This window comes from Engystomops pustulosus, chromosome 10 (assembly GCF_040894005.1).
Source record: "Engystomops pustulosus chromosome 10, aEngPut4.maternal, whole genome shotgun sequence".
NCBI classification, from domain to species: Eukaryota; Metazoa; Chordata; class Amphibia; order Anura; family Leptodactylidae; genus Engystomops; species Engystomops pustulosus.
In genome coordinates this window covers 1,764,086-1,791,608 of record NC_092420.1, presented here as the reverse complement: position 1 = coordinate 1,791,608, position 27,523 = coordinate 1,764,086, and the positions used below count along the sequence as shown (strand labels likewise).

Genomic DNA, 27,523 nt, shown 5'->3' with positions numbered 1-27,523 from the left:
GAGGGGACAGAGGAGGAAGGAGACGGAGAGGGAGGGGGAAGGAGAGCACCGGCAGAGGGAACAGAGGAGGAAGAAGATGGAGAGGGAGGGGGAAGGAGAGCACCGGCAGAGGGAACAGAGGAGGACGGAGATGGAGAGGGAGGGGGAAGGAGAGCACCGGTAGAGGGAACAGAGGAGGAAGGAGAGTGAGAGGGAGGGGGAAGACGGAGGAAGGAGATGGAGAGGGAGGATGAGTAAGAAGAGGGATAAAAAGGAGGAGGAAGGAGATGAGGAAGGAGGAGGAAGGAGATGAAGAAGGACTAGGAAGGAGAAGAGGAAGAAGAATGAAGGAGATGAGGAAGAAGAGGGAGGAGAAGGACTAGGAAGGAGAAGAGGAAGAAGAAGGAGGAGGATGAGGAAGGAAATGAAGAGGGAGGATGAGGAAGAAGAGGGAGGAGGAAGGAGAAGATGAAGAAGAGGGAGGAGGAAGGAGAAGAGGGAGGAGGAAGGAGAAGAGGGAGGAGGAAGGAGAAGAGGGAGGAGGAAGGAAAAGAGGAAGGAGGAAGGAAAAGAGGAAGAAAAGGGAGGAGGAAGGAGAAGAGGAAGAAAAGGGAGGAGGAAGGAGAAGAGGAAGGAGCAGAAGAGGAAGGAGCGGGAGGAGGAAGGAGAAGAGGGAGGAGGAAGGTAAAGAAGAAGAGGGAGGAGAAGGAATGAAAAAATAGACAACAAGATTGCACCTCCGGAGGGATATGAAATGGGAAAGTCAGGTGGGAGTCAGCGGGGGGAGGGGGGAGCCCCTCCCGCTGCCCCCTGGGACACACTGCAGCACAGTCTATGATATGAAGGCATCAGGTGACTCCTCGTCCTGCACAGCAGGGAGGAGCCGGCGCTGAGGCGGCACTCACCCCAATGTTATCCTGCCAGCGGTGATTCTTCTGAAAGTCCTCTGCTGCCCGCGCCAATCTCTGCAAGACAAGAGCAACAAGACATGATGAGTACCACACAGCCACGCCACAAGACCCTCGCCGTCACCCTCAGCAGACCCCCCGGCCGCCACCCTCAGAAGACCCCCCTGCACCCAGATATTACATGTGTACGGGCACACGCTGCTCCCTCCTGGTGTCAGTCTATACTGGAAAACATCCAGCATGTACATTACATGGCCACAGGGGGGCGCTGCACTACAACTCCCAGCATACAACACGGGCAGAAGGATCTGAGCAGCGCTGCAGCTTCCGCACTGTCCAGAGGATGGCGCTGTGCTGCTTATCCACCCCCAGTATGTGTATCTTACCCCGCACATAACACACGCGTGTACAATCCCGTGTCCTGGCAGCGCGTGCGGCTCATGCAATAATTGCGCAGTAAAAGCTTTACCTGAAAGGCGGAAATTCTGTGGGCGGAATAAGTGGCGGAGCTCAGCGGGAACTGCAAGAGACTGATGCCAGTGTAACCCCTGCACTGCCAGAGCCGCACACACCAACACCTATACACCCTGCTGTACTACACAGCGCTTACATGGGACTGCAGGACACATCTACTACATGATCTGTACTCAGAGATATCACTGTGTTATCTGTGGTGTTACATAGGACTGCAGGACACATCTACTACATGATCTGTACTCAGAGATATCACTGTGTTATCTGTGGTGTTACATAGGACTGCAGGTCACATCTACTACATGATCTGTACTCAGAGATATCACTGTGTTATCTGTGGTGTTACATAGGACTGCAGGACACATCTACTACATGATCTGTACTCAGAGATATCACTGTGTTATCTGTGGTGTTACATAGGACTGCAGGACACATCTACTACATGATCTGTACTCAGAGATATCACTGTGTTACCTGTGGTGTTACATAGGACTGCAGGACACATCTACTACATGATCTGTACTCAGAGATATCACTGTGTTATCTGTGGTGTTACATGGGACTGCAGGACACATCTACTACATGATCTGTACTCAGAGATATCACTGTGTTATCTGTGGTGTTACATGGGACTGCAGGACACATCTACTACATGATCTGTACTCAGAGATATCACTGTGTTATCTGTGGTGTTACATAGGACTGCAGGGCACATCTACTACATGATCTGTACTCAGAGAGATATCACTGTGTTATCTGTGGTGTTACATGGGACTGCAGGATACATCTACTACATGATCTGTACTCAGAGATATCACTGTGTTATCTGTGGTGTTACATAGGACTGCAGGACACATCTACTACATGATCTGTACTCAGAGATATCACTGTGTTATCTGTGGTGTTACATAGGACTGCAGGTCACATCTACTACATGATCTGTACTCAGAGATATCACTGTGTTATCTGTGGTGTTACATAGGACTGCAGGACACATCTACTACATGATCTGTACTCAGAGATATCACTGTGTTATCTGTGGTGTTACATAGGACTGCAGGGCACATCTACTACATGATCTGTACTCAGAGATATCACTGTGTTATCTGTGGTGTTACATAGGACTGCAGGATACATCTACTACATGATCTGTACTCAGAGATATCACTGTGTTATCTGTGGTGTTACATAGGACTGCAGGACACATCTACTACATGATCTGTACTCAGAGATATCACTGTGTTATCTGTGGTGTTACATAGGACTGCAGGACACATCTACTACAAGATCTGTACTCAGAGATATCACTGTGTTATCTGTGGTGTTACATAGGACTGCAGGTCACATCTACTACATGATCTGTACTCAGAGATATCACTGTGTTATCTGTGGTGTTACATAGGACTGCAGGACACATCTACTACATGATCTGTACTCAGAGATATCACTGTGTTATCTGTGGTGTTACATAGGACTGCAGGACACATCTACTACATGATCTGTACTCAGAGATATCACTGTGTTATCTGTGGTGTTACATAGGACTGCAGGACACATCTACTACATGATCTGTACTCAGAGATATCACTGTGTTATCTGTGGTGTTACATGGGACTGCAGGACACATCTACTACATGATCTGTACTCAGAGATATCACTGTGTTATCTGTGGTGTTACATAGGACTGCAGGTCACATCTACTACATGATCTGTACTCAGAGATATCACTGTGTTATCTGTGGTGTTACATAGGACTGCAGGACACATCTACTACATGATCTGTACTCAGAGATATCACTGTGTTATCTGTGATGTTACATAGGACTGCAGGACACATCTACTACATGATCTGTACTCAGAGATATCACTGTGTTATCTGTGGTGTTACATAGGACTGCAGGACACATCTACTACATGATCTGTACTCAGAGATATCACTGTGTTATCTGTGCTGTTACATAGGACTGCAGGACACATCTACTACATGATCTGTACTCAGAGATATCACTGTGTTATCTGTGCTGTTACATAGGACTGCAGGACACATCTACTACATGATCTGTACTCAGAGATATCACTGTGTTATCTGTGGTGTTACATAGGACTGCAGGACACATCTACTACATGATCTGTACTCAGAGAGATATCACTGTGTTATCTGTGGTGTTACATAGGACTGCAGGACACATCTACTACATGATCTGCACTCAGAGATATCACTGTGTTATCTGTGGTGTTACATAGGACTGCAGGACACATCTACTACATGATCTGTACTCAGAGATATCACTGTGTTATCTGTGGTGTTACATAGGACTGCAGGACACATCTACTACATGATCTGCACTCAGAGATATCACTGTGTTATCTGTGGTGTTACATAGGACTGCAGGTCACATCTACTACATGATCTGTACTCAGAGATATCACTGTGTTATCTGTGCTGTTACATAGGACTGCAGGTCACATCTACTACATGATCTGTACTCAGAGATATCACTGTGTTATCTGTGCTGTTACATAGGACTGCAGGACACATCTACTACATGATCTGTACTCAGAGATATCACTGTGTTATCTGTGGTGTTACATAGGACTGCAGGACACATCTACTACATGATCTGTACTCAGAGATATCACTGTGTTATCTGTGCTGTTACATAGGACTGCAGGACACATCTACTACATGATCTGCACTCAGAGATATCACTGTGTTATCTGTGGTGTTACATAGGACTGCAGGACACATCTACTACATGATCTGTACTCAGAGATATCACTGTGTTATCTGTGGTGTTACATAGGACTGCAGGACACATCTACTACATGATCTGTACTCAGAGATATCACTGTGTTATCTGTGGTGTTACATAGGACTGCAGGTCACATCTACTACATGATCTGTACTCAGAGATATCACTGTGTTATCTGTGGTGTTACATAGGACTGCAGGACACATCTACTACATGATCTGTACTCAGAGATATCACTGTGTTATCTGTGGTGTTACATAGGACTGCAGGACACATCTACTACATGATCTGTACTCAGAGATATCACTGTGTTATCTGTGCTGTTACATGGGACTGCCGGTGCCTCGGCTCTGTTACACGTGTATGGGGGGGCCGGGGCTTAGCACAGTGCGGTGGGGGGGGGTGGGGGCCGGGGCTTGGTGCGGCGCAGATAATATTCTTAATCCAAATATATAAATAAAAAGAAAATAAATCACACAGCCGCGGGCGCAGGGCTCGGATACGCGGGCGCAGGGCTCGGATACGCGGGCGCAGGGCTCGGATACACGCTGTGACCTTTTCCAGCCCAATCTCTCGGGTTCCGGTCGTCGCGTTGATGGAAAAATTAATACAATAGATTTTATTTAAAGGGAAAAAGGTCACAAGAGAAAAAACTAATCTCAGGTGTCAGAAAGCAGAGCCCCCCCCCCCCAACACATACAGCGCCCCCCCTCCCCCAACACATACAGCCCCCCCCCTCCCCGAGCATACAGCGCCCCCCCCCTCCCCGACCATACAGCGCCCCCCCCTCCAACACATACAGCCCCCCCCCCTCCCCGACCATACAGCGCCACCCCCTCCCCCAACACATACAGCCCCCCCCTACCCGAGCATACAGCGCCCCCCCCTCCCCCAACACATACAGCGCCCCCCCCTCCCCCAACACATACAGCGCCCCCCCCCACCCCCCCACCCCCGCACGTTCAACGGCCCCTACCCTGTCCTCCCCCCACACTGTGCCCCCAGTAGGGTCTTTCCATGTACAAAGCTTCTAGAACTCCTCCGGGTACACGCTGGCGCTGCCACACACATCATAGTGGCCAATAGTGAGGGCACAACTAACACTGGCAGCCGCAACGCCACCACAAGGGTGGGCACCGCCAGGACCAATGCTACAAGTGGGGCAGTGGGCGCCTCCCGGGGCAGCTGTAGGGGCACCTCCCGGGGCAGCTGTAGGGGCACCTCCCGGGGCAGCTGTAGGGGCACCTCCCGGGGCAGCTGTAGGGGCACCTCCCGGGGCAGCTGTAGGGGCATCTCCCGGGGCAGCTGTAGGGGCACCTCCCGGGGCAGCTGTAGGGGCACCTCCCGGGGCAGCTGTAGGGGCACCTCCCGGGGCAGCTGTAGGGGCACCTCCCGGGGCAGCTGTAGGGGCACCTCCCGGGGCAGCTGTAGGGGCACCTCCCGGGGCAGCTGTAGGGGCACCTCCCGGGGCAGCTGTAGGGGCACCTCCCGGGGCAGCTGTAGGGGCACCTCCCGGGGCAGCTGTAGGGGCACCTCCCGGGGCAGCTGTAGGGGCATCTCCCGGGGCAGCTGTAGGGGCACCTCCCGGGGCAGCTGTAGGGGCAGCTGTAGGGGCACCTCCCGGGGCAGCTGTAGGGGCACCTCCCGGGGCAGCTGTAGGGGCACCTCCCGGGGCAGCTGTAGGGGCATCTCCCGGGGCAGCTGTAGGGGCACCTCCCGGGGCAGCTGTAGTGGCACCTCCCCCCCCCCCCCCTGTACGGGCACCTCCCGGGGCAGCTGTAGTGGCACTTCCCGGGGCAGCTGTACGGGCACCTCCCCCCCCCCCCTGTACGGGCACTTCCCGGGGCAGCTGTACGGCACCTCCCCCCCCCCCCCTGTACGGGCACCTCCCGGGGCAGTGCTGTAAGTGCAGTCTGGGCACATGGATGGTTGCGGGTTATCAGGGCAGGCAGTGACAGCAAGCAGAGGTCCTGCCCCCGGGAGTCTCTTGTGTCCTGATCCCCAGGGACTCGGCTCCTGATATAGGACACGAGGCTCCTGACTGTTACCACTAGAGACTAATCAGCAATCAGACAATTCCTAATCTTCTGATTAGCTCTGATTACACTCCAGCATCAGCGCAGCCGAGGGGGAGGGGGCCCCAGTAATGTGCCCCCCGAGATAGCACAACGCAGGGGGCGGGGCTGTGACTACTAACAAGACACACAGGGGGCGGGGCTGTGACTACCTGCAGGATATACAGGCAGGGGGCGGGGCTGTGACTACCTGCAGGATATACAGGCAGGGAGCGGGGCTGTGACTACCTGCAGGATATACAGGCAGGGGGCGGGGCTGTGACTACCTACAGGAAATACAGGCAGGGGGCAGGGCTGTGACTACCTACAGGATATACAGGAAGGGGGTGGGGCTGTGACTACCTACAAGATATACAGGCAAGGGGCGGGGCTGTGACTACCACCAGGATATACAGGGGGCGGGGCTGTGACTACCTGCAGGATATACAGGCAGGGGGCGGGGCTGTGACTACCTACAGGATATACAGGAAGGGGGTGGGGCTGTGACTACCTACAAGATATACAGGAAGGGGGTGGGGCTGTGACTACCTACAAGATATACAGGCAGGGGGCGGGGCTGTGACTACCTGCAGGATATACAGGAAGGGGGTGGGGCTGTGACTACCTGCAGGATATACAGGAAGGGGGTGGGGCTGTGACTACCTGCAGGATATACAGGCAGGGAGCGGGGCTGTGACTACCTGCAGGATATACAGGCAGGGGGCGGGGCTGTGACTACCTACAGGATGTACAGGAAGGGGGTGGGGCTGTGACTACCTGCAGGATATACAGGAAGGGGGTGGGGCTGTGACTACCTACAAGATATACAGGCAAAAGGCGGGGCTGTGACTACCACCAGGATATACAGGGGGCGGGGCTGTGACTACCTGCAGGATATACAGGCAGGGGGCGGGGCTGTGACTACCTACAGGATATACAGGAAGGGGGTGGGGCTGTGACTACCTACAAGATATACAGGAAGGGGGTGGGGCTGTGACTACCTACAAGATATACAGGCAAGGGGCGGGGCTGTGACTACCACCAGGATATACAGGGGGCGGGGCTGTGACTACCTGCAGGATATACAGGCAGGGGGCGGGGCTGTGACTACCTACAGGATATACAGGAAGGGGGTGGGGCTGTGACTACCTACAAGATATACAGGAAGGGGGTGGGGCTGTGACTACCTACAAGATATACAGGCAAGGGGCGGGGCTGTGACTACCACCAGGATATACAGGGGGCGGGGCTGTGAGTACCTGCAGGATATACAGGGGGCGGGGCTGTGACTACCACCAGGATATACAGGGGGTGGGGCTGTGACTACCTACAGGATATACAGGAGGCGGGGCTGTGACTACCTGCAGGATATACAGGGGGCGGGGCTGTGACTACCTCTCACATAGGATATACAGGCAGGGGGCGGGGCTGTGACTACCTCTCACACAGGATATACAGGCGGGGGGCGGGGCTGTGACTACCTCTCACACAGGATATACAGGCAGGGGGCGGGGCTGTGACTACCTCTCACACAGGATATACAGGCAGGGGGCGGGGCTGTGAATGATCAGGGTAGGATATCGGTGGCTGATGCTATTGTTCTCTGGTATCAATCAGCCTGGGTCTCGCTGGAGTTCTGTCACATTAGCGGCAGCCTATACAATGGTTGCTTGGTTACAGGCTGCGGCTGAATGTATACGTGTCATTACCTGGGCTGCTTGGGGAGTGGGCGATGGAAGAATACAGAAGGATTGCCGCCCCCGGGCACAGAGCGGGCGACCTGTGAGGGCGACATCAGAATATAGAAGTGTATTAGAATCTTCTGCACATCACCCCACGTGTCATGGCTCCTCCTCCTTTTATCATGTGACCTTCACCATTTTCAGGATCTCTGGTCGGTTTTCAGGCTTTTGATGTAAACAAGAATGTTCCCATTTACTGACAGCAAGCAGTCACTTCTCAAAGCTGAGGGTCTGTTACAGAAGTATCCAGCCTAGCAGCTCCCTGAGGATACAACGTATCAGTGTAACTCCAGAATGATACATTGTAACAGAGCAGCAGAGACTGAAAGCGGCTTCAAATCTATCCATTCCCACCAACGGACCCCCAGTGATCGGTAATGTATCCTCTGTCCCACCGACGGACCCCCAGTGATCGGTAATGTATCCTCTGTCCCACGGACGGACCCCCAGTGATCGGTAACGTATCCTCTGTCCCACGGACGGACCCCCAGTGATCGGTAATGTATCCTCTGTCCCACGGACGGACCCCCAGTGATCGGTAACGTATCCTCTGTCCCACGGACGGACCCCCAGTGATCGGTAACGTATCCTCTGTCCCACGGACGGACCCCCAGTGATCGGTAACGTATCCTCTGTCCCACGGACGGACCCCCAGTGATCGGTAACGTATCCTCTGTCCCACGGACGGACCCCCAGTGATCGGTAACGTATCCTCTGTCCCACGGACGGACCCCCAGTGATCGGTAATGTATCCTCTGTCCCACGGACGGACCCCCAGTGATCGTTAATGTATCCCCTGTCCCACGGACGGACCCCCAGTGATCAGTAATGTATCCTCTGTCCCACGGATGGACCCCCAGTGATCGGTAATGTATCCTCTGTCCCACGGACGGACCCCCAGTGATCGTTAATGTATCCCCTGTCCCACGGACGGACCCCCAGTGATCAGTAATGTATCCTCTGTCCCACGGACGGACCCCCAGTGATCGGAGCCCTCTTTTCCTGTACCCTCTATCTATAATCAGGACAGTAGAGAGATGGAAAGGTTGTCTAGACAGAACACATTGTACCAAACCCTCAGCAGTGATCCAGTGTGTGGGTTACGGGGGGATGTAATTAGCCAGGGGTGACCTCTAACAAAAAACACTTCAATGTGAGAGAGAAAATCTCTCCTAATGTTATGCAAATTGTCAGCGAGGCAATCAGAGAGCGCGGCCGTCACCCGGGCGGCTACTGCCGGCGCTCTGCAATTTACATGCAATTACCCAGAGTGCCCCGAGAGGATCCCCAGGGGGGCGCAGGTGTCCAATGACCGGGCGGCCGCTAATTACCTCTAATAGCGAGTGTCACAGGTAACGGGGAGGTCATACCTGCCAGCGCCCGGGTGTCACAGGTAACGGGGAGGGGTCATACCTGCCAGCGCCCGGGTGTCACAGGTAACGGGGAGGGGTCATACCTGCCAGCGCCCGGGTGTCACAGGTAACGGGGAGGGGTCATACCTGCCAGCGCCCGGGTGTCACAGGTAACGGGGAGGGGTCATACCTGCCAGCGCCCGGGTGTCACAGGTAACGGGGAGGTCATACCTGCCAGCGCCCGGGTGTCACAGGTAACGGGGAGGGGTCCTACCTGCCAGCGCCCGGGTGTCACAGGTAACGGGGAGGGGTCCTACCTGCCAGCGCCCGGGTGTCACAGGTAACGGGGAGGGGTCCTACCTGCCAGCGCCCGGGTGTCACAGGTAACGGGGAGGGGTCATACCTGCCAGAGCCCGGGTGTCACAGGTAACGGGGGGGTCATACCTGCCAGCGCCCGGGTGTCACAGGTAACGGGGAGGGGTCATACCTGCCAGCGCCCGGGTGTCACAGGTAACGGGGAGGGGTCATACCTGCCAGCGCCCGGGTGTCACAGGTAACGGGGAGGTCATACCTGCCAGCGCCCGGGTGTCACAGGTAACGGGGGGGGTCCTACCTGCCAGCGCCCGGGTGTCACAGGTAACGGGGAGGTCATACCTGCCAGCGCCCGGGTGTCACAGGTAACGGGGAGGTCATACCTGCCAGCGCCCGGGTGTCACAGGTAACGGGGAGGTCATACCTGCCAGCGCCCGGGTGTCAAAGGTAACGGGGGGGGGGGGGGGGGTCCTACCTGCCAGCGCCCGGGTGTCACAGGTAACAGGGAGGGGTCATACCTGCCAACGCCCGGGTGTCACAGGTAACGGGGAGGGGTCATACCTGCCAGCGCCCGGGTGTCACAGGTAACGGGGAGGGGTCATACCTGCCAGCGCCCGGGTGTCACAGGTAACGGGGAGGGGTCATACCTGCCAGCGCCCAAGTGTCACAGGTAACGGGGAGGGGTCATACCTGCCAGAGCCCGGGTGTCACAGGTAACGGGGGGGTCATACCTGCCAGCGCCCGGGTGTCACAGGTAACGGGGAGGGGTCATACCTGCCAGCGCCCGGGTGTCACAGGTAACGGGGAGGGGTCATACCTGCCAGCGCCCGGGTGTCACAGGTAACGGGGAGGGGTCATACCTGCCAGCGCCCGGGTGTCACAGGTAACGGGGAGGTCATACCTGCCAGCGCCCGGGTGTCACAGGTAACGGGGGGGGGGGGGTCCTACCTGCCAGCGCCCGGGTGTCACAGGTAACAGGGAGGGGTCATACCTGCCAACGCCCGGGTGTCACAGGTAACGGGGAGGTCATACCTGCCAGCGCCCGGGTGTCACAGGTAACGGGGGGGGGGGGGGGGGTGTCCTACCTGCCAGCGCCCGGGTGTCACAGGTAACGGGGAGGGGTCCTACCTGCCAGCGCCCGGGTGTCACAGGTAACGGGGAGGGGTCATACCTGCCAGCGCCCGGGTGTCACAGGTAACGGGGAGGGGTCATACCTGCCAGCGCCCAAGTGTCACAGGTAACGGGGAGGGGTCATACCTGCCAGAGCCCGGGTGTCACAGGTAACGGGGGGGTCATACCTGCCAGCGCCCGGGTGTCACAGGTAACGGGGAGGGGTCATACCTGCCAGCGCCCGGGTGTCACAGGTAACGGGGAGGGGTCATACCTGCCAGCGCCCGGGTGTCACAGGTAACGGGGAGGGGTCATACCTGCCAGCGCCCGGGTGTCACAGGTAACGGGGAGGTCATACCTGCCAGCGCCCGGGTGTCACAGGTAACGGGGGGGGGGGGGGGGGTCCTACCTGCCAGCGCCCGGGTGTCACAGGTAACGGGGAGGTCATACCTGCCAGCGCCCGGGTGTCACAGGTAACGGGGAGGTCATACCTGCCAGCGCCCGGGTGTCACAGGTAACGGGGGGGGGGGGTCCTACCTGCCAGCGCCCGGGTGTCACAGGTAACAGGGAGGGGTCATACCTGCCAACGCCCGGGTGTCACAGGTAACGGGGAGGGGTCATACCTGCCAGCGCCCGGGTGTCACAGGTAACGGGGAGGGGTCATACCTGCCAGCGCCCGGGTGTCACAGGTAACGGGGAGGGGTCATACCTGCCAGCGCCCGGGTGTCACAGGTAACGGGGGGGGGGGGGTCCTACCTGCCAGCGCCCGGGTGTCACAGGTAACGGGGAGGGGTCATACCTGCCAGCGCCCGGGTGTCACAGGTAACGGAGGGTCATACCTGCCAGCGCCCAGGTGTCACAGGTAACGGAGGGTCATACCTGCCAGCGCCCGGGTGTCACAGGTAACGGAGGGTCATACCTGCCAGCGCCCGGGTGTCACAGGTAACGGAGGGTCATACCTGCCAGCGCCCGGGTGTCACAAGTAACGGAGGGTCATACCTGCCAGCGCCCGGGTGTCACAGGTAATGGTGGGTATAGACTGCCCACGTCCCTGAAAATCCTACAGAAGAGCGAGACAACAAATCAAAACATACATTACTTTACACAGCTGAGGTTTCGTCACTATGCATACAGTCTCTCTGGTTCCTATATATGGACACACTCTATATACCAGAGCAGTGACTATATACAGTACTGGCCCCCAATACTCTGCCCGAGCACCATGCCCGCCGCTGCCATTCACCGTCCGGTAATTATCTCCCATTTCCAGCAGTAGTGACAATCACCCCCATCGGATCGATATCCCCCTCTGCTCAGTGCCTATTGTGCACAGGGGTCGGGCCGCATCGATCCAGGCAGCAGCAAGAAGAAAAGAGATGAGACGAGGCGGGCAGGGTGGCAACGCTCTCATCATTAACCTGCTCTATCAGATGGAGCTGGCACCCTGTCATTGGCAGCTCACAACCATCCGCATGCCAGTCCCTGTGCCAGAGGCATGAGTCAAACTAGGCATTGTTCAGTGCCACAGGGGTTGTGCCACCCTGCAAATAGCGCTACCCATGCCACCCTGACACGTATCTGTGACCCTGACACTCAGCGGTGCCCATGCCACCCTGACACGTATCTGTGACCCTGACACACAGCCGTGCCCATGCCACCCTGACACACAGCAGTGCCCATGCCACGCTGGAATATAGCTGTGCTTATGACACCCTGATACGTAGGGGTACCCATGTCACCCTGACACATAGCGGTGCCCATGCCACCCTGACACACAGCGGTGCCCTTGCCACCCTGACACACAGCTGCGTGCATACCACCCTGTTACCATACCACCCTGGAACGTAGCGCTGCCCGTACCACCCTGACAGGGAAATAACATGTCATGATTCTACAGTTTGTCTGTGCCATCCCCAATAAGCCTAATTTATGTGCCAACCTGACATCACATGAAGTGAATGCCACCATCACACAGCAGAATACCCATATCCCTCACATCCAGCATCATACCACAACCTGCCACCCTGGCACAAGGGCCCTGCCATGCAGCAGCTCAGGCCGTTTCTTATTGTGCACTATACACGTTATATGTCATCTGATCGCTGCTTACCCCTATGGCACTGCCAGCCGCCCGGCCAGACAAAGTGTCACATTACACAAGTGAGAAGAAACCTTCCTTCCAAATAGGTCATTGCCCATCAGTGCCAACACCTGCCAGTCACACCTGAGCCCCCAGGCACCAGCTGTCACGGCACACGTCCATACGCTGCGTCACCCACTGCACCGGCTAAGCACCCCACCTGCTCTGCCTGGTCGTCTGCCTCTGGGAAAGCTGAGTATCTAGATGATATAAGCGGTCACCAGCTTTTCCAGAAAGTGATGCCACCACCTGAGTAAAGTTACCCCCACACACACACACACACACACCTTGTTCAAATCAAACAAAACGGGTGCCAATCAATTGTGCTGCTCAATTTGTTTGTGCTGCTTTTGAATATATTAACAAATTTGTAAAGGTCAAAATGTTAACCAGCCACCACCCCCCCACATTAACCGAATCAAACAAAACTGCTGTCAAACGTTAGTGCTATGTTTGTGCATCAAAAAATTTCATTTGCGCTGCTATCATTTTCAAGGTAAGTTTAAGTGTTTAGGATGAACTAGTAAAAAAACACACCTAGTTACACTTCTCTGGTTTGATCACTGGGGGGAGCTAGCGAACACGTACTTTGGAAGGAATGAACTCTACTGACCTCGGGGAAAAAATATGAATATATTAAATATGATCGCAGCACAAACGTTTGTCACCAGTTTTGTTTGATAGGTTAATGTGTGGGTGGGGTGGGGGGGTTGGTTGACCTTTTGACCTTTACAATTTTGTTAATATATTCAAATAAATCGCAGCACAAACAAAAATTTGAGCAGCACAAACGTAAAACCATTGATTGGCGACAATTTTGTTTGATTTGGGCAATGTGGGGGGGGGGGGGGGGGGCTGGCTGACCTATGATGACCTCGGGAAACTTTTATTAATATCTTAAAAACTATAGCGACACAAAGGAAAATTTCTGCTGCACAAACAGTTGGCACCAATTTAGTTTTTTGATTTGAACAAGGGGGTGGGGGGTGGGGGGTGGGGGGGGGACTTCACCAAAAACGTAATGAAATCTGAGCGGAAGAGAAATTTCTTTATGATACACTGTGGTGAATCCTCAGCTCAGAATACCTATCCCATAGGCATTGCTATTTTCTACTCATGTTCATATATCTAAATTTGTATTATTTATTTTTTCAGATTACTTGCATTATTATTTATCTGTATTCCTATTTATCCTTATTATCCTTATATATGCATCTGCATTGGTATTTATCTGTCCCCATGTGCATTCATTCATTTATTCATATATTTATTTATATTTTATCAATGGATTTTTTACAGTTTTCATTATAAATATCCAATACTTATTCTATTGTTTATGTTCCCAATATGCAGCGCTTCCATAGCGTTCTCTGTTATATTCATTCACAGCCTTGTCAAATGTAACATCGGCCTGGGTGGCGCAGCGCCTCCTGCCCATGCGCCACTTACACATTCTTCCCGATAACCAGCCTGGTTATCTCTGCGCATGCGCCACCTTCCTGTGGCTGCAAACACCTAGTGCGCATGCGCACTCACGATCTTCAGTTCGCGCGCGCACCAGCCTCCGTACTGTTTATATTCAGTCGGCGCTGCAGCGCGCGCTCACTCTCCAGCTACCGCTCATCAAGCTTCGCGCTGTAGCATGTAAGTACTACCTGCCCCGACCCCACCATGCCCTCAGAGGTCTAAATTAAATATATATCCACCTCTGCCACCTCTCCATCTCTTATATAATTTATTTAAATCTACTCACGATCGTTGTCTCATCATCCATCTATTCATCTCTTATTCATCCTTTACATCTTTTTTACCTACCCCATATATTTATATACTAATTATCAATTCAACTACTTATTTATCTAATGTTAATTATGTTCTATATATTGTTCCATTTTGTCTGGTTATACATTGTGCCCCACTCATCCTTTCTAAAGATATCCATGCACTTTTTTGTCTGTTTCTCACTCATATCTTTATTGTATATATATATACACACATTTCATGTGAACCTATTGTATTTATCTATTTTATTTATGTTTTATAGTATCGGTCTGATGAAGGGTCATCCCGAAACGCGTAACCAATGTTTGAAACCAAATTTTAATCATTTATAATAAATACAAACTAGCTTTTATACCAATCCGTGTTTTGGTAAAAATTCTCTGGGTTACAAGCGCACCCATCCGCAGCGCCACATTCTTCCTTCTACTCATACTCTCGTGCTTACGGTTCCATCGGATACCGGTATTTGGAGCGCTTGGGAAGCTGCTGAGGTAACCCCAAGAAGGATTCACCAATAAGGGTCACTGAGCTCCTTACATCTATATCTGCAATTAGCCAAGTGGCCACCAGGTGAGCACCTCCTATTACTTACCTGGAAACAAACCGTCTAAACGTTATCACACGAGGCGCCGTCCTCTTCGGTTGTCTTTTTTGTTTTTTTCTTTCTCATTCAGCTCAGAATTAGCTGCAGCCCATGAATAAACATGGTAAGATTTTCATTCATTGACAGTAAGCAGAGGTGACATTCCAATGTCCATTGTCACATCAATTAGAGAGGTAACCCCTGTAACCCCCCCATAGTAATATCTTCAGAGACAATTGGGGGAACAACAACCCCCAGCGTAGCCGACACAGAAGCCTCCTCTTGCTGAGCCCCTGATCTACAGAGATACAAACCAGTCCCAGAAGAGACTCCATTTATATTCTCCTAATGTCAGAGGAAGAGAAATAACAATCTAAGGAAAATCAAGGACACAGAACATGAGGGACATATAGAAAGGATAAGCAACACAGACAGCGATGGCGCCGCTGCTCTCTAGTGATGGATAGGCTGTATTCTCAGTGATAACACCGCTGCTCTCTAGTGATGGATAGGCTGTATTCTCAGTGATGGCACCGCTGCTCTCTAGTGATGGATAGGCTGTATTCTCAGTGATGGCACCGCTGATCTCTAGTGATGGATAGGCTGTATTCTCAGTGATGGCACCGCTGCTCTCTAGTGATGGATAGGCTGTATTCTCAGTGATGACACCGCTGCTCTCTAGTGATGGATAGGCTGTATTCTCAGTGATGGCACCGCTGCTCTCTAGTGATGGATAGGCTGTATTCTCAGTGATGGCGCCGCTGCTCTCTAGTGATGGATAGGCTGTATTCTCAGTGATGACACCGCTGCTCTCTAGTGATGGATAGGCTGTATTCTCAGTGATGGCACCGCTGCTCTCTAGTGATGGATAGGCTGTATTCTCAGTGATGGCACCGCTGCTCTCTAGTGATGGATAGGCTGTATTCTCAGTGATGGCGCCGCTGCTCTCTAGTGATGGATAGGCTGTATTCTCAGTGATGGCTCCGCTGCTCTCTAGTGATGGATAGGCTGTATTCTCAGTGATGGCGCCGCTGCTCTCTAGTGATGGATAGGCTGTATTCTCAGTGATGGCACCGCTGCTCTCTAGTGATGGATAGGCTGTATTCTCAGTGATGGCGCCGCTGCTCTCTAGTGATGGATAGGCTGTATTCTCAGTGATGGCTCCGCTGCTCTCTAGTGATGGATAGGCTGTATTCTCAGTGATGGCACCGCTGCTCTCTAGTGATGGATAGGCTGTATTCTCAGTGATAACACCGCTGCTCTCTAGCGATGGATAGGCTGTATTCTCAGTGATGGCACCGCTGCTCTCTAGTGATGGATAGGCTGTATTCTCAGTGATGACACCGCTGCTCTCTAGTGATGGATAGGCTGTATTCTCAGTGATGACACCGCTGCTCTCTAGTGATGGATAGGCTTGATTCTCAGTGATGGCGCCGCTGCTCTCTAGTGATAGGCTGTATTCTCAGTGATGGCACCGCTGCTCTCTAGTGAGGGATAGTCTGTATTCTCAGTGATGTTACCGCTGCTCTCTAGTGATGGATAGGCTGTATTCTCAGTGATGGCACCGCTGCTCTCTAGTGATGGATAGGCTGTATTCTCAGTGATGGCGCCGCTGCTCTCTAGTGATGGATAGGCTGCATTCTCAGTGATGGCTCCGCTGCTCTCTAGTGATGGATAGGCTGTATTCTCAGTGATGGCACCGCTGCTCTCTAGTGATGGATAGGCTGTATTCTCAGTGATGACACCGCTGCTCTCTAGTGATGGATAGGCTGTATTCTCAGTGATGGCTCCGCTGTTCTCTAGTGATGGATAGGCTGTATTCTCAGTGACGGCACCGCTGCTCTCTAGTGATGGATAGGCTGTATTCTCAGTGATGGCACCGCTGCTCTCTAGTGATGGATAGGCTGTATTCTCAGTGATGACACCGCTGCTCTCTAGTGATGGATAGGCTGTATTCTCAGTGATGGCACCGCTGCTCTCTAGTGATGGATAGGCTGTATTCTCAGTGATGGCGCCGCTGCGCTCTATTGAGGGATAGGCTGTATTCTCAGTGATGGCTCCGCTGCTCTCTAGTGATGGATAGGCTGTATTCTCAGTGATGACACCGCTGCTCTCTAGTGATGGATAGGCTGTATTCTCAGTGATGGCTCCGCTGCTCTCTAGTGATGGATAGGCTGTATTCTCAGTGACGGCACCGCTGCTCTCTAGTGATGGATAGGCTGTATTCTCAGTGATGGCACCGCTGCTCTCTAGTGATGGATAGGCTGTATTCTCAGTGATGACACCGCTGCTCTCTAGTGATGGATAGGCTGTATTCTCAGTGATGGCACCGCTGCTCTCTAGTGATGGATAGGCTGTATTCTCAGTGATGGCGCCGCTGCTCTCTAGTGATGGATAGGCTGTATTCTCAGTGATGACACCGCTGCTCTCTAGTGATGGATAGGCTGTATTCTCAGTGATGGCACCGCTGCTCTCTAGTGATGGATAGGCTGTATTCTCAGTGATGGCACCGCTGCTCTCTAGTGATGGATAGGCTGTATTCTCAGTGATGGCGCCGCTGCTCTCTAGTGATGGATAGGCTGTATTCTCAGTGATGGCTCCGCTGCTCTCTAGTGATGGATAGGCTGTATTCTCAGTGATGGCGCCGCTGCTCTCTAGTGATGGATAGGCTGTATTCTCAGTGATGGCACCGCTGCTCTCTAGTGATGGATAGGCTGTATTCTCAGTGATGGCGCCGCTGCTCTCTAGTGATGGATAGGCTGTATTCTCAGTGATGGCTCCGCTGCTCTCTAGTGATGGATAGGCTGTATTCTCAGTGATGGCACCGCTGCTCTCTAGTGATGGATAGGCTGTATTCTCAGTGATAACACCGCTGCTCTCTAGCGATGGATAGGCTGTATTCTCAGTGATGGCACCGCTGCTCTCTAGTGATGGATAGGCTGTATTCTCAGTGATGACACCGCTGCTCTCTAGTGATGGATAGGCTGTATTCTCAGTGATGACACCGCTGCTCTCTAGTGATGGATAGGCTTGATTCTCAGTGATGGCGCCGCTGCTCTCTAGTGATAGGCTGTATTCTCAGTGATGGCACCGCTGCTCTCTAGTGAGGGATAGTCTGTATTCTCAGTGATGTTACCGCTGCTCTCTAGTGATGGATAGGCTGTATTCTCAGTGATGGCACCGCTGCTCTCTAGTGATGGATAGGCTGTATTCTCAGTGATGGCGCCGCTGCTCTCTAGTGATGGATAGGCTGCATTCTCAGTGATGGCTCCGCTGCTCTCTAGTGATGGATAGGCTGTATTCTCAGTGATGGCACCGCTGCTCTCTAGTGATGGATAGGCTGTATTCTCAGTGATGACACCGCTGCTCTCTAGTGATGGATAGGCTGTATTCTCAGTGATGGCTCCGCTGTTCTCTAGTGATGGATAGGCTGTATTCTCAGTGACGGCACCGCTGCTCTCTAGTGATGGATAGGCTGTATTCTCAGTGATGGCACCGCTGCTCTCTAGTGATGGATAGGCTGTATTCTCAGTGATGACACCGCTGCTCTCTAGTGATGGATAGGCTGTATTCTCAGTGATGGCACCGCTGCTCTCTAGTGATGGATAGGCTGTATTCTCAGTGATGGCGCCGCTGCGCTCTATTGAGGGATAGGCTGTATTCTCAGTGATGGCTCCGCTGCTCTCTAGTGATGGATAGGCTGTATTCTCAGTGATGACACCGCTGCTCTCTAGTGATGGATAGGCTGTATTCTCAGTGATGGCTCCGCTGCTCTCTAGTGATGGATAGGCTGTATTCTCAGTGACGGCACCGCTGCTCTCTAGTGATGGATAGGCTGTATTCTCAGTGATGGCACCGCTGCTCTCTAGTGATGGATAGGCTGTATTCTCAGTGATGACACCGCTGCTCTCTAGTGATGGATAGGCTGTATTCTCAGTGATGGCACCGCTGCTCTCTAGTGATGGATAGGCTGTATTCTCAGTGATGGCGCCGCTGCTCTCTAGTGATGGATAGGCTGTATTCTCAGTGATGGCGCCGCTGCTCTCTAGTGATGGATAGGCTGTATTCTCAGTGATGGCACCGCTGCTCTCTAGTGATGGATAGGCTGTATTCTCAGTGATGGCACCGCTGCTCTCTAGTGATGGATAGGCTGTATTCTCAGTGATGGCGCCGCTGCTCTCTAGTGATGGATAGGCTGTATTCTCAGTGATGGCACCGCTGCTCTCTAGTGATGGATAGGCTGTATTCTCAGTGATGGCGCCGCTGCTCTCTAGTGATGGATAGGCTGTATTCTCAGTGATGACACCGCTGCTCTCTAGTGATGGATAGGCTGTATTCTCAGTGATGGCACCGCTGCTCTCTAGTGATGGATAGGCTGTATTCTCAGTGATGGCGCCGCTGCTCTCTAGTGATGGATAGGCTGTATTCTCAGTGATGACGCCTCTGCTCTCTAGTGATGGATAGGCTGTATTCTCAGTGATGGCGCCGTTGCTCTCTAGTGATGGATAGGCTGTATTCTCAGTGATGGCGCCGCTGCTCTCTAGTGATGGATAGGCTGTATTCTCAGTGATGGCACCGCTGCTCTCTAGTGATGGATAGGCTGTATTCTCAGTGATGGCACCTCTGCTCTCTAGTGATGGATAGGCTGTATTCTCAGTGATGGCACCGCTGCTCTCTAGTGAGGGATAGGCTGTATTCTCAGTGATGGCACCGCTGCTCTCTAGTGATGGATAGGCTGTATTCTCAGTGATGGCGCCGCTGCTCTCTAGTGAGGGATGTGCCAGGCTCTGCCGTGTGCCAGTGTCCAGTCCTGGCATGGAGCTGGTTAACATTTAATGCGTCTGTGCTATTACTCAGCGGAACATAAAGCCTCCTCTTCGGTGACACAATAAATACAGTGATTTGCGTCGCTCCCCCTCCTCTTACACGCGGCCCCCCACAGCCGCTTCCTCTTGAATCAGCTCATATACATAGCTCCCAGAATCCTCTGCTCTAACTCTACGGAATATTCCCCGAGGAGCGGGGACGGAGAGAATGGAACGACTATGGAAGACGAGTGGGAAGGAGCCGCAGCAATCCTCCATGATCCGCATCTCCACTGCCGCATCAAATCCTGTGCCAAAACCACAGGGTGGGGGCCATCCTGCAGGGAGCGAGCAGAGAGGGTACCCCCCATCCTGCAGGGAGCGAGCAGAGAGGGTACCCCCCATCCTGCAGGGAGCGAGCAGAGAGGGGACCCCCCATCCTGCAGGGAGCGAGCAGAGAGGGGAGCCCCCATCCTGCAGGGAGCGAGCAGAGAGGGGACCCCCCATCCTGCAGGGAGCGAGCGGAGAGGGGAGCCCCCATCCTGCAGGGAGCGAGCGGAGAGGGGACCCCCCCTCCTGCAGGGAGCGAGCGGAGAGGGGACCCCCCATCCTGCAGGGAGCGAGCGGAGAGGGGACCCCCCCATCCTGCAGGGAGCGAGCGGAGAGGGGACCCCCCCATCCTGCAGGGAGCGAGCGGAGAGGGGACCCCCCCATCCTGCAGGGAGCGAGCGGAGAGGGGACCCCCCCATCCTGCAGGGAGCGAGCAGAGAGGGGACCCCCCCATCCTGCAGGGAGCGAGCGGAGAGGGGACCCCCCCATCCTGCAGGGAGCGAGCAGAGAGGGGACCCCCCCATCCTGCAGGGAGCGAGCGGAGAGGGGACCCCCCCATCCTGCAGGGAGCGAGCGGAGAGGGGACCCCCCCATCCTGCAGGGAGCGAGCGGAGAGGGGACCCCCCCCATCCTGCAGGGAGCGAGCGGAGAGGGGACCCCCCCCATCCTGCAGGGAGCGAGCGGAGAGGGGACCCCCCCCATCCTGCAGGGAGCGAGCGGAGAGGGGACCCCCCCCATCCTGCAGGGAGCGAGCGGAGAGGGGACCCCCCCCATCCTGCAGGGAGCGAGCGGAGAGGGGACCCCCCATCCTGCAGGGAGCGAGCGGAGAGGGGACCCCCCATCCTGCAGGGAGCGAGCAGAGAGGGGAGCCCCCATCCTGCAGGGAGCGAGCAGAGAGGGGAGCCCCCATCCTGCAGGGAGCGAGCAGAGAGGGGAGCCCCCATCCTGCAGGGAGCGAGCAGAGAGGGGACCCCCCATCCTGCAGGGAGCGAGCAGAGAGGGGACCCCCCATCCTGCAGCGAGCGGAGAGGGGACACATCCGTAGTCATTCCCTCAACTTCCAGGAGAAATAAATGGATTGCATCACTCCCACCACGTTACATCTCTGCTGCTTCGCTACAATGTGTCAGTCTGGCATACAATTGTAACAAAGCCCTAAAAGGTTATGAAACTTGACCGGAAGTGACATTCAATGACAGCAAGCAGAGGTCTGACTTCGATAAAAGTCTAAAATAAAGTTGTTGTAAAATGAGGAGAATTGGAGGAGTCTCTGCCTCTGGTGCTACCTCTGCTACCAGTCAGATGAGATGACCCCCAGTATCTGCCCTCCTGCCATGCGCTGGTCTGCAGTTTGGCGCCCCCTGCTGCTTTGCACGTCGCCTTCCTCAAGCTGCTGCAGCAGATGGTGTTGACATATCCACAATCTCGCTCGCCGCTGCAGCAGACGGTATTGTGGGTAAACCCATGGATAGGTGCCCTCCCCCCGCGTCTGCCACATTTAGTGCCCGCACTCCCAGGGAGCCAGGATTTGGCACAGAGATCAGTTGGCAGCCAGCAGAGACGTGTTATCAGCTTCCTACCGACTACCCCACGTAACCGCGCAGACCGAGCGCGAAGAGGCGGCATTAACCCTTCAGTCACCCCCCCCCACACACAATGATGGAACTGCAGGAAGGGCCGCGCCGTCTACAGACTCCACCGGACCCAGCGCCGAGGCAAATATAACGAAGCGGCTGATGGGCACCGCCACAGGTGCTGCCGCAGCCTTCATCAGCCCTGCCCGCTGGGCACCCTCCATGGGGCAGCCGGGGACTATGCAGCGTGGGGGAGGGGGCTGCAATCAGTCTCTACTAGAAGCATTTGGATCAGAAATGCCCCGGCCGTGCCGCCTCGTCCTCCGCTCCTCCACCACTGCACACAAATTATAGGGCAAATCCACTAATGCACAATAATGGATCCTAAATCCACATTCCCCGGGGGCAGCGGGGGGCCGCACAGGCCGGGGTCCCCTCTGATAGAGATGGAGGCTGCTCCGGGGGGCCGCACAGGCCGGGGTCCCCTCTGATAGAGATGGAGGCTGCTCCGGGGGGCCGCACAGGCCGGGGTCCCCTCTGATAGAGATGGAAGCTGCTCCGGGGGGCCGCACAGGCCGGGGTCCCCTCTGATAGAGACGGAGGCTGCTCCGGGGGGCCGCACAGGCCGGGGTCCCCTCTGATAGAGACGGAGGCTGCTCCGGGGGGCCGCACAGGCCGGGGTCCCCTCTGATAGAGATGGAAGCTGCTCCGGGGGGCCGCACAGGCCGGGGTCCCCTCTGATAGAGACGGAGGCTGCTCCGGGGGGCCGCACAGGCCGGGGTCCCCTCTGATAGAGACGGAGGCTGCTCCGGGGGGCCGCACAGGCCGGGGTCCCCTCTGTTAGAGATGGAAGCTGCTCCGGGGGGCCGCACAGGCCGGGGTCCCCTCTGATAGAGACGGAGGCTGCTCCGGGGGGCCGCACAGGCCGGGGTCCCCTCTGATAGAGATGGAAGCTGCTCCGGGGGGCCGCACAGGCCGGGGTCCCCTCTGATAGAGATGGAAGCTGCTCCGGGGGGCCGCACAGGCCGGGGTCCCCTCTGATAGAGATGGAAGCTGCTCCGGGGGGCCGCACAGGCCGGGGTCCCCTCTGATAGAGATGGAAGCTGCTCCGGGGGGCCGCACAGGCTGGGGTCCCCTCTGATAGAGATGGAAGCTGCTCCGGGGGGCCGCACAGGCTGGGGTCCCCTCTGATAGAGATGGAAGCTGCTCCGGGGGGCCGCACAGGCTGGGGTCCCCTCTGATAGAGATGGAAGCTGCTCCGGGGGGCCGCACAGGCTGGGGTCCCCTCTGATAGAGATGGAGGCTGCTCCGGGGGGGCCGCACAGGCCGGGGTCCCCTCTGTTAGAGATGGAGGCTGCTCCGGGGGGCCGCACAGGACGGGGTCCCCTCTGATAGAGATGGAGGCTGCTCCGGGGGGGCCGCACAGGCCGGGGTCCCCTCTGTTAGAGATGGAGGCTGCTCCGGGGGGGCCGCACAGGCCGGGGTCCCCTCTGTTAGAGATGGAGGCTGCTCCGGGGGGCCGCACAGGACGGGGCCCCTCTGATAGAGATGGAGGCTGCTCCGGGGGGCCGCACAGGCCGGGTCCCCTCTGATAGAGATGGAGGCTGCTCCGGGGGCCGCACAGGACGGGGCCCCTCTGATAGAGATGGAAGCTGCTCCGGGGGCTGCACAGGACGGGGCCCCTCTGATAGAGATGGAAGCTGCTCCGGGGGGCTGCACAGGACGGGGCCCCTCTGATAGAGATGGAAGCTGCTCCGGGGGGCTGCACAGGACGGGGCCCCTCAGTCAGGACCGGCTTTCAGTTACCAGATGCCTCTATTCAGTGACAAGAAGCAGAGGATTCTGATGTCCTGAGACTCTTGCTCTATCAGAGAGCTGCAGGACTCGTTACTACACGAGGATTAAGGCTCATTTACATAAATTTACATAGAGGCGCCGGCCCTTTAAAAACAATCATAAAACAAAGTTATTGTCACATGAGGATGAGGTCGTGTGCTCTCTGGTATCAGCCGCCGCCCGCGGCGCAGACAATACAAATAAATAAAAGGCGGCGGATTTGAAGAATTAAAATTATAATTAAAACAAAGCGAGTAATTAGCGGGGAGGACGCATTGTCGTTATTAATTACCCCGCGCCGCGCACGCCAACCCGAGAGGATTTACTGAGCTCTGGAAGGATTAGCGCCGCGCCGGACGCCAAAACCGCGCAGAGGGGGAGGGGCTGACAACAGCAACATGTCCACGCCACAACTCTGCCCGTCACCGACCGCGCCACAACTCTGCCCGTCACCGACCGCGCCACAACTCTGCCCGTCACCGACCGCGCCACAACTCTGCCCGTCACCGACCGCGCCACAACTCTGCCCGTCACCGACCGCGCCACAACTCTGCCCGTCACCGACCGCGCCACAACTCTGCCCGTCACCGACCGCGCCACAACTCTGCCCGTCACCGACCGCGCCACAACTCTGCCCGTCACCGACCGCGCCACAACTCTGCCCGTCACCGACCGCGCCACAACTCTGCCCGTCACCGACCGCGCCACAACTCTGCCCGTCACCGACCGCGCCACAACTCTGCCCGTCACCGACCGCGCCACAACTCTGCCCGTCACCGACCGCGCCACAACTCTGCCCGTCACCGACCGCGCCACAACTCTGCCCGTCACCGACCGCGCCACAACTCTGCCCGTCACCGCCCGCGCCACAACTCTGCCCGTCACCGCCCGCGCCACAACTCTGCCCGTCACCGACCGCGCCACAACTCTGCCCGTCACCGCCCGCGCCACAACTCTGCCCGTCACCGCCCGCGCCACAACTCTGCCCGTCACCGCCCGCGCCACAACTCCGCCCGTCACCGACCGCGCCACAACTCCGCCCGTCACCGACCGCGCCACAACACCCGCCGTCACCGCCCACGCGACAACTCCGCCCGTCACCGCCCACATGACAACTGCCAGGGGCAGGAAGAGTTGTCATAGGGACAGTGCACAGAGAATGTGAGTAACTAGCGGCAGCAGGTAGGTACAGGACACCTGTAAAGCCGCTGCCCCCGGGATCACGAGGTGCAGGGAGACCCCCGATCCAACACCCACTGCCCGACACATGGCAGCGCGAGGAGGGAGACCCCAAATGTCCCTTACTCCAATCACATTACTGCCTGCAGTCTGATCTCATGAATCAGCAAGCCCAGGATGAGCAAAGCTCTTACATCCTGCAGTGAGAAGACTTTATGCAGGTGCAAGGAATTGTGGGAAGTAATCACATGGAAAGATAAAAGAGACGACCACCAAACTCTACACAGGGGATACAATCTATTACTCTCTGTTATCAGCCACTACACCCCGGGGAGAGGAGACTGTACAGGGGGGATACAATCTATTACTCTCTGTTATCAGCCATTACACCCCGGGGAGAGGAGACTGTACAGGGGGGGATACAATCTATTACTCTCTGTTATCAGCCATTACATCCCGGGGAGAGGAGACTGTACAGGGGGGATACAATCTATTACTCTCTGTTATCAGCCATTACACCCCGGGGAGAGGAGACTGTACAGGGGGGATACAATCTATTACTCTCTGTTATCAGCCATTACACCCCGGGGAGAGGAGACTGTACAGGGGGGGATACAATCTATTACTCTCTGTTATCAGCCATTACACCCCGGGGAGAGGAGACTGTACAGGGGGATACAATCTATTACTCTCTGTTATCAGCCATTACACCCCGGGGAGAGGAGACTGTACAGGGGGATACAATCTATTACTCTCTGTTATCAGCCATTACACCCCGGGGAGAGGAGACTGTACAGGGGGGATACAATCTATTACTCTCTGTTATCAGCCATTACACCCCGGGGAGAAGAGACTGTACAGGGGGGGATACAATCTATTACTCTCTGTTATCAGCCATTACACCCCGGGGAGAGGAGACTGTACAGGGGGGATACAATCTATTACTCTCTGTTATCAGCCATTACACCCCGGGGGGAGGAGACTGTACAGGGGGGATACAATCTATTACTCTCTGTTATCAGCCATTACATCCCGGGGAGAAGAGACTGTACAGGGGGGGATACAATCTATTACTCTCTGTTATCAGCCATTACACCCCGGGGAGAGGAGACTGTACAGGAGGATACAATCTATTACTCTCTGTTATCAGCCATTACACCCCGGGGAGAGGAGACTGTACAGGGGGGGATACAATCTATTACTCTCTGTTATCAGCCATTACACCCCGGGGAGAAGAGACTGTACAGGGGGGGATACAATCTATTACTCTCTGTTATCAGCCATTACACCCCGGGGAGAAGAGACTGTACAGGGGGGGATACAATCTATTACTCTCTGTTATCAGCCATTACACCCCGGGGAGAGGAGACTGTACAGGGGGGATACAATCTATTACTCTCTGTTATCAGCCATTACACCCCGGGGAGAGGAGACTGTACAGGGGGGATACAATCTATTACTCTCTGTTATCAGCCATTACACCCCGGGGAGAGGAGACTGTACAGGGGGATACAATCTATTACTCTCTGTTATCAGCCATTACACCCCGGGGAGAGGAGACTGTACAGGGGGGGGATACAATCTATTACTCTCTGTTATCAGCCATTACACCCCGGGGAGAGGAGACTGTACAGGGGGGATACAATCTATTACTCTCTGTTATCAGCCATTACACCCCGGGGAGAGGAGACTGTACAGGGGGGATACAATCTATTACTCTCTGTTATCAGCCATTACACCCCGGGGAGAGGAGACTGTACAGGGGGGGATACAATCTATTACTCTCTGTTATCAGCCATTACACCCCAGGGAGAGGAGACTGTACAGGGGGGGATACAATCTATTACTCTCTGTTATCAGCCATTACATCCCGGGGAGAGGAGACTGTACAGGGGGGATACAATCTATTACTCTCTGTTATCAGCCATTACACCCCGGGGAGAGGAGACTGTACAGGGGGGGGGATACAATCTATTACTCTCTGTTATCAGCCATTACATTACACACAATGGGCGCCAGTAGTAGGAGCCCCGGTTGAGTAGAGCTTTTACTCCTTCCCGCGCAGTCACTCACCTTGAGAGCTCGCACTTTTTTGGCAAGGAGGGTCTCGATGTCACCCGCCACCTTCTCCACCAGCTTCCGGGGAACGTTCTCCTTTACTTCAAACAGATTGTGCTTCTCTCTGTAGAGCTGCAGGAGACAAGAAACAAGATGTCAGGAGACGATGACAACACAAATAGCGGGTGATACAGACATGTGCACTGATACACTGTAACAAACAGCAGTTACTGTAGTAGGCAAAGGGCATCTACCACCAGGATGAAGGATTGTAAACCTAGCACTTTCATGCTGGTGTGCGCCCCTCTAGCAGCTTCGGCTCTTCTTTTAGCTTCTTATGACCTTGTTTTTACAAAAAAAGGCCTTAAAAATTATGCAAATGAGCCTAAGGGGCTCCAGGTTCCATTAAAATCTCTGGAGCTCGGGCCCCCTTAGGCTCATTTACATAATTTTAAACATAAGGCATAAGGGTGATGCCACACGGGCGTTTTTGGTCCATTAGTAAGCATGCGTTTTCAGTCCGTATAAAAACGTGTGCGTTTTTAAAATGCA

The 27,523-nt window shown here is 54.9% G+C and overlaps 1 protein-coding gene across 4 annotated transcripts in view; it reads right to left on the bottom strand.

Annotated features, from left to right (window-relative positions):
• The window catches only part of CACNA2D2 (calcium voltage-gated channel auxiliary subunit alpha2delta 2), a 217,657-nt gene that overhangs the window by 120,934 nt on the left and 69,200 nt on the right, over nucleotides 1-27,523 (bottom strand). For 3 of the 4 annotated variants that reach the window (XM_072128014.1, XM_072128015.1, XM_072128016.1), the window contains exons 3-4: nucleotides 26,987-27,103; nucleotides 885-944 (exon numbers count right to left, since the gene is read on the bottom strand). In XM_072128014.1, the coding sequence (XP_071984115.1) occupies nucleotides 885-944; nucleotides 26,987-27,103 (177 nt within the window). Of the gene's footprint in view, nucleotides 1-884; nucleotides 945-1,273; nucleotides 1,298-26,986; nucleotides 27,104-27,523 lie in introns of those variants that run through there. The other variant, XM_072128017.1, reaches the window with a different exon arrangement.